The 11,878-nt window shown below is 39.6% G+C and overlaps 1 protein-coding gene across 3 annotated transcripts in view; it reads right to left on the bottom strand.

Annotated features, from left to right (window-relative positions):
- Nucleotides 1-6,301: 6,301 nt before the first annotated feature.
- Nucleotides 6,302-11,878, bottom strand: part of PAPLN (papilin, proteoglycan like sulfated glycoprotein) — a 72,393-nt gene continuing 66,816 nt past the window's right edge. For all 3 annotated transcript variants that reach the window (XM_048484434.1, XM_048484436.1, XM_048484435.1), the window contains 4 exons: nucleotides 11,035-11,162; nucleotides 9,498-9,606; nucleotides 9,067-9,242; nucleotides 6,302-7,272 (listed from right to left, as the gene is read on the bottom strand). In XM_048484434.1, coding sequence (XP_048340391.1) covers nucleotides 7,100-7,272; nucleotides 9,067-9,242; nucleotides 9,498-9,606; nucleotides 11,035-11,162 — 586 coding nt within the window. In that variant the 3' untranslated portion in view covers nucleotides 6,302-7,099. The remainder of the gene's footprint in view (nucleotides 7,273-9,066; nucleotides 9,243-9,497; nucleotides 9,607-11,034; nucleotides 11,163-11,878) is intronic.

The raw sequence follows: 11,878 nt of genomic DNA, 5'->3' as shown, positions 1-11,878 counted from the left end.
TTTCCATTATTGTTGAATATATTCTATCCAAGCATTCCATTCAGTTTGGAAGTCAGAATCCGTATTATGTTGTGTTATGGAAGCACTTTTCGCTAAACTTGCTAATTCCATTATCTTAATTTGCCCTTCTTTAACAATAGGGCAATTCTCCACTTCCCAATATCTTGCCCAAACTATTCTAGCTGCAGTAGCCATATATTGAAATAATCTTGTCTTCTGTAATTTTGTTGATCATACCTAATAAATAATTTTCTGGTAAACAAGTAACCTTAATTTTCAAAATGTTCTTAACTTCCTCGTTAATCTTATGCCAAAATCTTTTTGCCTTCTCACAATTCCACCACTGATGTATAAATGTCTACATCCTTTACTGCATTTCCAATATTTATTTGATTTTCTTTCCATTTTGGCAAATCTTACAGGAGTCGTATACAACCTGAAGCGCATTTTCATATAATTTTCCATTATATAATTACTATTTGTAAATTTTAAAGTAGATTTCCATAACTTTTCCCAACCTTCCAACAAAATATTATGACCAATGTCTTTTGCCCATTTAATCATATAATATTTAATAGGTTCTATTTCCTGTTCCAAATTAAGACAAATTTGGTACATATTTTAATTAAATGTCTGTTTATTAAAATTTTTCCAATATGTCCTCTTTTACTGACCTTCAAATTTATTTTTATCCTTCATATAGCAGTTTTTCAGTTGAAAATAAAACCACCAATCCAAGTCTTTCCCTTCCTTTAGTAAATCTTGTTGTGTCTTCAATTCATATCTTATTTTTTCCAGTTATAATTTTATTTATAATTTGTGAATATCTTATCCATTCTTTTTTTGTAACATTTTCAGTCTAAATAGTGCTTCATGTGGAGCCACCCATAATGGAAAATCTGAATATATATATTTAATTTAATCCATACCTTATATAATGAAACTCTTATAATATGATTTAGAAATTGTTTATTTACCTTCAATTTTTCATACCAAAGAAAAGCATGAAAAACAAATCTTAATCCTTCTTCAAGATATAATAATCTGTGATTTTTTAACTCAGACCAATCTTTTAACCAAACTTAATTTATTACTTCATAATACAATTTCAAATTAGGAACACTAAACGTCCTCTTTCAACCTTCTCAGTCATCAATTTAAATTTTATTCTGGGAGATTTTTTCCCCTGAATAAATTGATTGATCATCGTTTGCCACTTTTTAAACGATATTTCACTATTGGGATGAATTGAAACAAAAATAAAAATGTAGGAAGTACAGTCATTTTGATTACAGCAGTCTTTCCTAGTAAAGAAAGATTACTTTTTTCTATTTTTCTAATCCTTTATTTCTATTTCTAGTTTTTTATAATTATTTTGTATAAGGCTAAATTAGATGAGAATATATTCCCAAGTATTTTACCTTTGTAGTATTTGACAACCTGTTTCATCTAAGATGTTTTTTTAGTTTTATTATCCATATTTTTGACTAGAAAACAGGATTTGTCTTTATTAAGTTCTAAACCTGATACACTTCCACAATTAATTAATATTTTTTAAGACGTGAAAGGGAATCAGAAGGATTTTCAAGTATTATGACTATGTCACCAGTGTACGCAGTAACCTTATAATCTTCCTCTTTAATTTTAATTCTTCTGACATTATTTCTTATATTCAGAGAAAGGGGGCAGCCTTGCCTGGTGCCCCTATTTATATAGATTTTGTTGGAAAGTTCTCCACATTATTAATTTAGTTTCTTGGGTTTTATATATTTGATTAACCCAACCAAGAAATCTTTATCCCAAATCTCTCCTACGGATGATTTCCAACATAAAGTTCCATTTCAACCGATCAAAAGCTATATGCATATCAAAAAGATTACCACAGAAGTTTAGTTCCTGTAAGTGTTATCTATTTTTGTATAATTCTTTCCTGTATTTTCTTAAGAATTCATTAGCACCTTCCACACCAGCAATTCTCCTTCTACTTCCTTTGAAAAGAAAAGAGAGCCCTCTTAGTATTTTCCCACTTGTAATAAATATTATTCTTTTTCAAACTATCTGTTAATTCTCATATTGTTTCCTTATCTGTAAGATCTTATTTGGTATCTCCTTCAAAATAATAATGTCTTTCCCGTTAACCTTCATTTTTTCATCTTTATACAACTCACTAAAATGTTCCTAGGCAGTTTCTTTGCTATACGAAAGTTTACTCTGAAAACTTCATCTATCTCCTCCTCAATTTCCTCATTTGATTTTCCCATAAATTTGACTAATAATATTGTCTTCATTAATTGCTCAAGCTGGTGAGTTTCTTTCTCCTTCTCAAAATTGTTTCCAGTCTGCCCTCTACTTTTTCCTGTCTGTCATTAAACGTTTTAAGGTCCTCCAACATTTTACTTATCCCTTGTTCTAAAGTAGTTATTTTGGTCATTTCTTGCTTAATTGTCTTTAAGTCTTCATCTAATTTTAGTCATGTCTTGCTTAATTGCCTTCAAGTCTTCATCTAATTTTTTCATATTGGCATTTGTCTTATTCACTGTTATAGAAATCAAATCTATTTTAATAATTAAATCTTGTAACACAGACATCTCAGATGTCGTGGTTTTTTTCCCTTGGTATCATTATAAATCTCCCTTTTACAGCTGCAGGGTGATGGTTAATTCTTTTAAAAGGACACCTTCTATAGCCTCTTCAGCAGAAATATATCCCCTTTCAAAATAGCAAGTTCAGAGGTTCAAAGAACTTACTCAAATATTCGGGAAAGTGAGAAATTTCTTCAGGGTCTGCATGCAAAATAGCTCTGTAACCATGGCTTTGGATTTCTCTTTGTGAGTTCCCGAGAGCTTTGCCCAGCAGCATCTTTATGTGACCCATAAATGTTAACTGGACTTTTGATGCATATCTTAAAGGCTACCTGCATAGCAGCAACTTACTACTGTTTACCATTGCAGTCAGTCAATGGTTAATATGATTTGCATAGCATTTAATTATTCCAGGTGCTTCACAGGCATTCTGTATCTCACAACAACTAAGTAGATTAGTATCCTTACTTTTGAGATGGGGGTCTGAAAGAAAGTGGTTCGTCTAAGGTCACTTAGCATGTTCGTCATGACAAGCACAAGACTCTAACGTGGGACTTCCTGAGTCATACATAGCTTGGTATTTTCTCATCTGTTCTATAGTGTCTCTTGATTCTAAAAGTGTGATAAACAGTTTGCACAAGACGCTGATAAAAGTGGGAGAAAATAATTGCATGTTCATGAGAAAGTGTGGCACATGTTCAAGAAAACACTTTGTTCATTCTGTCCTTTAAAAAATCAGTTGCCCTGCAGGAAAAAAAAATATAAGACATCTGCTTGCTGCATGATTACCTCTCAGGTTAGGACTTGGAGCACTAAAGAACTTCTCCAGTCTGATGGTTCTTGCATGTTTCACCTTAAGTAGTTTTCCCCCCAAAAAAGCCTCTTGAGTGTCTTGAAACCTGAACAAATCTAGGAAGACTTCCTTTTCTTCACTACATTGCAAAAAGCTAGAAGATTGCCATATAACCATGCATAGTTGTTAGAATAGGGTGTTATAGGACACTGTCTGGCTTTACAGGCCATAATACAGTTTAAGAGGCTGGGGAGTAGAGTCCTCAAGAGCTAACAAGGATCTGATTAAAAGTACACACGTGGAGTTTTGCTGTGGAAAGGAAAGCTACTTTCATACCTCAAGATTTATAAGGCACTGTATTCTACAGATAATATTAGCTGCTTCATTCTCTCACATTCTACTCAGTTGGACCATGGTTTCCGCCAACCCCAAGTTCAAATGGAAATGTTTGGCTTAGCAACAAAATTAGGCACTTGGTATTAGAGGGACTATTAAATTTTCTTCAGTTCTTCCAGATTTGGAACCATTCTCATCCTTTTTAGTATACAGTAAATCAAAGTAGAATGGCCTTTGAGAATAAGGTGTGCACACACCCAGACACCCTTGACCTGTCTGAACTTTCTTTAGTTGGTATAGAAGTCCAGTTCTGAATGTGATGAACCTGAGGATAAACATGCAGCATCAAACTCTGGCCACTCTAGATTTTTATGTCAGCAGTCTAAAACATGGAGCTATCTCATATATTCCCATACATAAAGAACACTAGAATGTGCAACTCCACCCACCCAAATTTTCTTAAGGTGATAAGCTTGCATAAGGCACTCAGTTCAGGATTCAGACCGTCACGAAGCTTGTTTCTTTTTACCAACTTCCAAATCCCGTTAAATGCAAATAAATTCATTGTTATTGGCATTATGCCAAAATCCCTTAATCATTAGTCCTGGGTGGCTGCAGTTATTCACATCCACGTTATCTACTTATAACTTTTGAAAACTGAAAAGCATGAAAGAGGAAAGGCTGTAGAATATCTGAAATGACTGAAGGAAGTTGTAACACAGGCACTTGTGACAGTAGAATGTTTAAAGCCCAAAGGGTTAATGTGAATCTTCATATGATTGGCTGAGAGAACTGCATAGCATTCTATAGCCAGAGGACAGAGAGTTCTGAGAGTTGACACCCAGAGTGAATGGTTGTTCTGTTCTGTTCTAGCTCGGTTCTCTGGTAGCTCAGGACCAGTTCAAAGTGAGCTGTGCTTCTCTGATTAATTGCCAGAGAGGACAGATTTCAGTTAGGGTATCTGTGCCGAGGTCCTGGGGTTAACCATAACACTGTAAAACAATGTGATTAATCACACTGGTGACTTGGTACTTTTCTCTGAGGAGAACCCCACTCAGATATGAAGCTCTTGAGGAGACTGGAGTTCTATAGAGAGAGGTTTGGAGCTTCCTGAGGGAGAGCAGCCATCTTTCAATGAGAAGCACCATGTGAGAGAGACGCTCTAGTGGAGAGACTGTAGTGTTTAAGGAACTGTGTTAGTTATACTGAGGGTAGAAATTGAGGTTTTTAATCAAAGGACTAGAAAGCTGAATAGAACAGTGTAACATCTATATGAGAGTATCTAAAACTTGTTTGTCTAGAGTTGAAGTGACCGTAACAATGGGAAGGCTGGAAGTAGGGGTGGGTAGCGTGGTGGCCAAGTTTGCCCTGGGAGTATAGCCAAATTATAGCAGGGTGGTGAGGAGACCACAAAAGGATTAACGAAGAGCTCAAAGCGGACCTTGATAGAATTAGGTGGAGTGGGCTCCAAGAAATGGCAAATGCAGTTCAATGTAGCAAAGATGCTTAAGAGTGATTAGTGCATATAGAGGCAAAAAATCCAAACTTCACATACAAGCTACCCGAGGAGTCCAGTGCTATCAGTCCACAAAAGAAAAGACCAGGAAAGGGATTTAGAAGCGTCTTAGATTGAGTAGTTCCATGGGAATGTCAACTCAATGCATGGCAGCTGTAAAGAAAAGGCAAAACTCTATGCTAAGGGATCATTAGAAGAATTGATAATAAAAGAGCTTTGCAAAGATTGTCATGCCCTTAGCATATAAGAAGCGGTGAAGTGGCGACGCGCGCTTGGAGTACTATGTCCAGTTCTGCAATTGGCCCAGCATCTCAAAAAAGGATATTGAGGAGATAGAAAAAGAAGTGCAGAGAAGGAGGCAACCTTAAAGGATGATTGAGGGGACTGGAGCACCTTCCCTATGAGGAGAGGCTGCAGAAGTGCGTTTGGGACTCTTTAGTTTGGAGAGGAAAACGGCTGAGGGGGGATATGATTGAAGTCTACAAAATTATGCATGGGGTAGAAAATGTTGACAGAGAGACAATTTTCTCTCTTTCCTCACCAATCACTAGAACCAGGGGGGCATTCATTGAAAATGCTGGGGGGAAGAATTCTAGGACTAATAAAAGGAAACAGCTTCTTCACACAACGTGTGATTGGTGTTTGGAATATGCTGCCACAGGAGGTGGTGATGGCCACTAATGTGGATAGCTTTAAAAGGGGCTTGGACAGATTTATGGAGGAGAAGTTGATTTATGGCTACCAATCTTGATCCTCTTTGATCTGAGATTGCAAATGCCTTAACAGACCAGGTGATCGGGAGCAACAGCCGCAGAAGGCCATTGCGTTCACATCCTACATGTGAGCTCCCAAAGGCACCTGGTGGGCCACTGCGAGTAGCAGAGAGCTGGACTAGATGGACTTTGGTCTGATCCAGCTGGCTTGTTCTTATGTTCTTATGGCTCTGGGGTAGTGACCTGTATGAAACTTGTATCAACTGGAAAAAGTTACTGAAACAACCTGTAAATAATAACCTCTCAGAAACCAGCTTTCTCTCTATGTGTATTCCTTTGTCAGAAAAGCTCTTTCACTTGGTTCCTGTAAATAAAATATTTTAATATCATGGTTCAATGTTACAAGCCTCTGGTGCCAGTTTATAATTTCATGTCAGAAAGAAAATGGGTTATTTTGGTGCCCCTTTAGACCAGCTCCTATGCCTAACAGAAAAGTGCCCTTGATGAGCAGCTAAATAATACTTCGATGGTTTCATAGAATGATAAATGTGGGAAAACGTAAAGAGTAATACCCCCTCACACCCCCTCTCCACGTTTCTAAAAGTCTGTTCTGACAGAGGAAATGAGAGAGAAAAGAAAGCTGCTAAGTTAGAGCTGTACTTTCTATTAAAGTTCTTTCTTCTTGGAGGAAAAATTCCCTCAAGTCACTGGGCAATGGGCAGGAGCTTGAGGGCACCCCCTTTCATATGTGATAAAAGTCTAGATCAGCTGTAAAGTTTCCCCAGAAATGTGGGCAGTCATTTATCCTTCCAGAAAGGAGAATGGTCTTAGTCTGCAGTGGCAGTTGACTGTTCAATGGCTTTCCTAGCTTTGGTTTTAAAAGCAACTTCCTTTCTAGCTTTTGCCTGTTGTCCATATTGCTTTTCATTAGAGAAATAGTCACTTGTTTCATTTCATTGTTGAGCAGCTCAGCCAGCAGCCTGAAAAAACCTGGGTGCGCTCACTGCAAAAAACTTGGGGAGGTGAGCTGTGAGTTATTGCCAAGTGTTCTGCAACAGGAGCCCATGCTGCCTTTTCCATGTGTGCTTCAGAAAGTCTATCTGAGATTGCTTGTCCAAGTCACTGCTGCAGGTATCCTCCCTCTTTGCGAGAGAAAAGGTCAGCGACGTTGGCGGGGAAGATCCTTGGGCTGATAACGAGAACAGCTGGCACAGCAGAAGCTTGAGTAATAATCATTGCTGCAGAGCTGCGCCTGCAATATCAGCTCACAGTTGGCAAGGTGTGGTTGGTCAACACATTCCTTACTTGAGTCCACAGAAAGAGGCACAAGTACTGCAAGCAGAAAGAAGAAGCAGGCATTAACAGTAGTCTTTTTAATGCAATATACAAACACTAATGGCCCAATCTCAGCATTTGTAGGTACCAAACCTAGAGCCTGTCTTTATTGCGTTTAGTTCAAATAGATTTATGGTAGGATAAAATTAAAGTTAGAAATAGCAACAGCAGGCAGTAGTGTTTGAAGGAACAGTTACCATTTTTAGTAAGACATTTTTCTCCTGTGTGGCAAATAGAAACTTCAAGCTGTGAGTCACACTGCAGTTGCTACCCGCATGAAAAAGTAGTTATTCCTAAAGTGAGACCTATTTCGTTTAAAGGCCTTACTTTTAATAACTTGAACAGCTTAGCCTTAATTTCCCTTCTTTATCTTCCTCCTACAAGCAAAATCTTGACCGATTAAAACAAACAATTTGCTAACTATGCTACTACAGCCTCTTGTGAATAATGCACAATTTAGGAATACAGATAATTAAACTGAGTAATGTATAGGTTGACAGGTTTTTTTGTCCATCAGGGCCATGCTGCACATGAACAACTGCTTATTCAAGAAACAAAGTAGATCCATCATATACAATATACAGTGTAGACCTGATGTCCAGCCAGTCCAGTATCCTGTTCCAGGAATGGCATGTGATCTGTCCTAGGGAGGCTCACAAACAGGCATGGAAATACTAGCTCTTCCCTGCTGTTGCCTTTCAGCAGATGCTATTCAGAAAGGCATCAACTCAGAACATGGGTTCCATTTAAACAGCTCTATAGATAGAAAATTGCTATCTGCTTATCCTATCAGGTTCTCTGATCTCCCTTTTATAGCAACATGTATAATTTAGATAATTCACAGTCACGTTTTCAAGCAAAAGGAAAGCCTTTTGTCTGATCTTGTAATTTAATCCCATGTCCCAGAGTTAGCACTACATGAGGAAGAGGGGAATAAGGGTAGGCAATAGTATGTGTAAAGGGCCAGCTCACTATTTTGTTTTCCCCTTATGTCATTGCTGCCCTGACCTGGATAGCCCAGGGTGACCTGATCTTGGCAGATTTTGGAAGCGAAGCATATTTGGCCCTGGTCACTAATTGGATGGGAGACCACCAAGGAACACCAGGGTTGCTAGATAGAGGCAGGCAGAGGCTAACCTCTGAAGGTGTCTTGTCTTGAAAACCCTGTGGGGTTGCCTTATGTCAGCTGTGGCATGACAGCAAAAAATGTTCACATCCTGCATGGGAGCTCCCAAAGGCACCTGGTGGGCCGCTGCGATTAGCAGAGTGCTGCACTAGATGGGCTGTGGTCTTAATGTTGTGGTGTGGGACTTATTTGCATCTTAAGATCAAAGTTATATTGTTGCATTTTCTTCAGATGAATATCCACAGTTTTCAATACTGATCTTCTCTCTTAATTGTGTTACCTAAACAAGAGTAGCCATAGACAGTGTGCGGTAGGGGTCAGTGTGTCAGATTGAGGTTCAAGTTTCCATTTGCCATGAAACTCACTGGATATGATCACTCCATGCACTGTTTCTGTCAACACTGCCAGCACTAGGGATTCAGTTTTGCCAGTCCCCTTTGAATCCATGTGGCAGAGCAACTGTGAGTCTTGTATGGGCTTTATAATATCAGCTTAATAATAACCAAGCCTGCCTTTTTCTTTTGCACCTTAGCAAAAAAATGAGCATGTTCCTAAGGCATGACATTTTTATACTTTGTTGCCCATAGAGTGAGAAATTCCCAATTTCCAGGGTGGAATCCTAAACCTCTACAGGCTTAGGCAGAAGGTCTGCCAAACACACTCACCTTCTGCTCTCCTCCTGATCACTTTCACTTCTGTGCTGGCACTGACAGAGTTACTGCCACTGTAGGCATTGCAGGTGTAGGATCCCTCATCACCTATTTGCACATTCCTTATATGAAGGCTTCCATCATGGGACACATGGACATGATGGCCATCAGCTCTCACCGGAACTCCATTCCTGAGCAAAAAGAAATGACTGGACTAGCTATTTTCCATGTTGAAATGGAGCCTCTTTCCAGCTCCTACATATTCCAAGGGATAAATACAAGCTTTTTAAAGCCAGGTTAAGGGAGGATCTTCTGAGAAACATGTTTTTATATAAAAAATGGGCTTTGGCTTATAGCAGAAACTAATTCTGGACTGTTCCAGGGTGACCATGATCTGAAATATCTTTGGTCATTACATGTTAATTTTTAATGTCTTGCATCTTTACCTTGACCATCTGATGTTGACATTGTTGCCAGTCACAACACATTGAAGCTGGATAGTCTCACCCTCAGTGACAGAGAGGCTGGGTTGCACACCAGTGATTCTAAGCTCTCCTGGATAAGAAAGGCCATTGTCAGTAACTTGGAAGATTCTGCCCAAGAAGTTGAAACTATTACTTCAGAAAGAGTACTCTGAATTTAACAACCCAAAGCCTTGATTCAGAGATAAACTGACTTCCTAACTGGACACTGAACCTACAGTAGAAGAAAGGTATTCTCAAAACAGTTCATAGTAGGATTCCTTGTTCAGAGACCACTTGATATAATCCCCAATAGATAATTTAAATGCCTCTTGCCCTCCCTCAACCACCAAGAATATGAATTCTCTTCTCACCAAGATGCAGTCACATTGCTCAATCAAGCACAGCAGTAGCAGTTGCCATAGACACACACACCTGCTCTAAGAGGCTGCAGCATGGTGTAGTGGTGCAGTGGACTCTAATCTGGAGAGCCAGATTAGATTCCCCACGCCCGCCCCCCCCCCCAAAAAAAAAACCTGCTGGATGACCTTGGACTTGTCAGTTTTCTACAAACTGTCAGATCTCCCTCCCTCACAGGGGAGGACAATTGTCAGCCATCTTCACACTGCTTAAAAATAGAGAAAAGTGAGTATAGAACTCTTCTTCATCTCAATTACAAATTTAAAACAGTCTGAAAGAAGAAGGAGGTTTGGATTTATATCCCCCCCTTTCTCTCCTGTAGGAGACTCAAAGGGGCTTACAATCTCCTTGCCCTTCCCCCCCTCACAACAAACACCCTGTGAGGTAGGTGGGGCTGAGAGAGCTCCAAGAAGCTGTGACTAGCCCAAGGTCACCCAGCTGGCATGTGTGGGAGTGTACAGGCTAATCTGAATTCCCCAGATAAGCCTCCACAGCTCAGGTGGCAGAGCTGGGAATCAAACCCGGTTCCTCCAGATTAGAATGCACCTGCTCTTAACCACTGCGCCACTGGTGTAGCAATCATCCCTTCACCACACCACACCCAAACTACCTTTTATTGAAATTTCAACCCCCAAGTTCCTTGTGGAAAGATAATGAGCAAAGCTGGAGTGGGGAGTAGCCCTAAACACTTCACAGATGTTTCTACAGTACAAATTTTTAAAAAGGTTAGTCACAACTGTTCTACCTATAAATCCTAGGTCTGATTCCCTCATATAATCACTGCCTCAAACAGACCCATGGGTGCGGGTCTGCCCTGTTGATGAAAGTGGGAATGTGTGGGGAGTTTATACCGTAGCATTACAAAATTCCCAGGTCATCTATAAAGGTTGCTCTCAGCCAGGTTGAAATTGCACAGGGAGAATCAAATGGCTCAAAGCCTGCTTGTTTAATTGCATGTATGAATTAACTGTCAGAGACTTCCACTGACCTAATGACTTGAGTTGACTTAACCAAATAAAAATAAAATAAAATGGAGTACTCTTTCTCAATGCCAGCATCCTTGTTCTCAAAGCAAAGCCTTCTCCCCTCTTTTTTTTAGTACCTTGAGGTCTAATCTGGATTCTTCTCTGATCCTGATCACGGCCATTGGAAGCAATACACGTAAAGAAGCCAGCATCTTCAGAACTCAGGCGACTGATCACCAAGGCACCATCTGCTTGCTGCCTGTGCCTGGGAATCAAAACCCAAACAAACCATGATTTCTGGGAGAAGAGATGAAAAACATTTATATGGCCAGGTCTCATATTGAGAACTTCTTTAAATGCTAAAACCATAGCTGTCTCAGGACATCCTTAAATCTCACACAGATCAAAACATAACTTGCTCTGGCATCTGGTGATCTGTTTTCACCAACACAGGTCAACAAAAGAGGAAAAAACTCTCTTCTGGCTCATCCTGTAGAAGGCCATGTAGAATACAGCTGGGTCCAGCATTTTGTCCTCACTTTAAGGATGTGTATTTGGTCTTCACAGTGCTGCAAGACTCCTGTTTATTTTTGCTTAAAAGGCTAACATGGCAACCACTCCCGGACTGTTCACTCCCAAACTGTATTTGGCAGCTAAGTCACTGTTAACTGCTAAGTCATGTCACGGCAACTGTCTGATAAGTGACTAGATCAGTTTACCAGAACAAAGCCTGAATAAGTTATTAAAAGGAGAGGGTGCATAGGCACATGGATGTGTGGAATAGCTGTACAAAACAGAAGAGCTCCCAGTTAATCTCAAGGAAAATCCCAGATCAGAAATTTAAGAAGAGCCCAGCTGAATCAGACCAGTGAGGGTCCATCCAATCTAGTATTCCGTTTCACACAGTGGTCAAATAGTGGCCCCGCAGGAGCAACATACAGGGCATAGAGGCCAAGGCCTTCCCCTGCTGTTGCCTCCTAG

Source organism: Sphaerodactylus townsendi, linkage group LG02 (assembly GCF_021028975.2).
Source record: "Sphaerodactylus townsendi isolate TG3544 linkage group LG02, MPM_Stown_v2.3, whole genome shotgun sequence".
NCBI classification, from domain to species: domain Eukaryota; kingdom Metazoa; phylum Chordata; class Lepidosauria; order Squamata; family Sphaerodactylidae; genus Sphaerodactylus; species Sphaerodactylus townsendi.
Note: the sequence above shows the minus strand (reverse complement) of the source record. Positions and strands in the feature narration are given on the sequence as shown.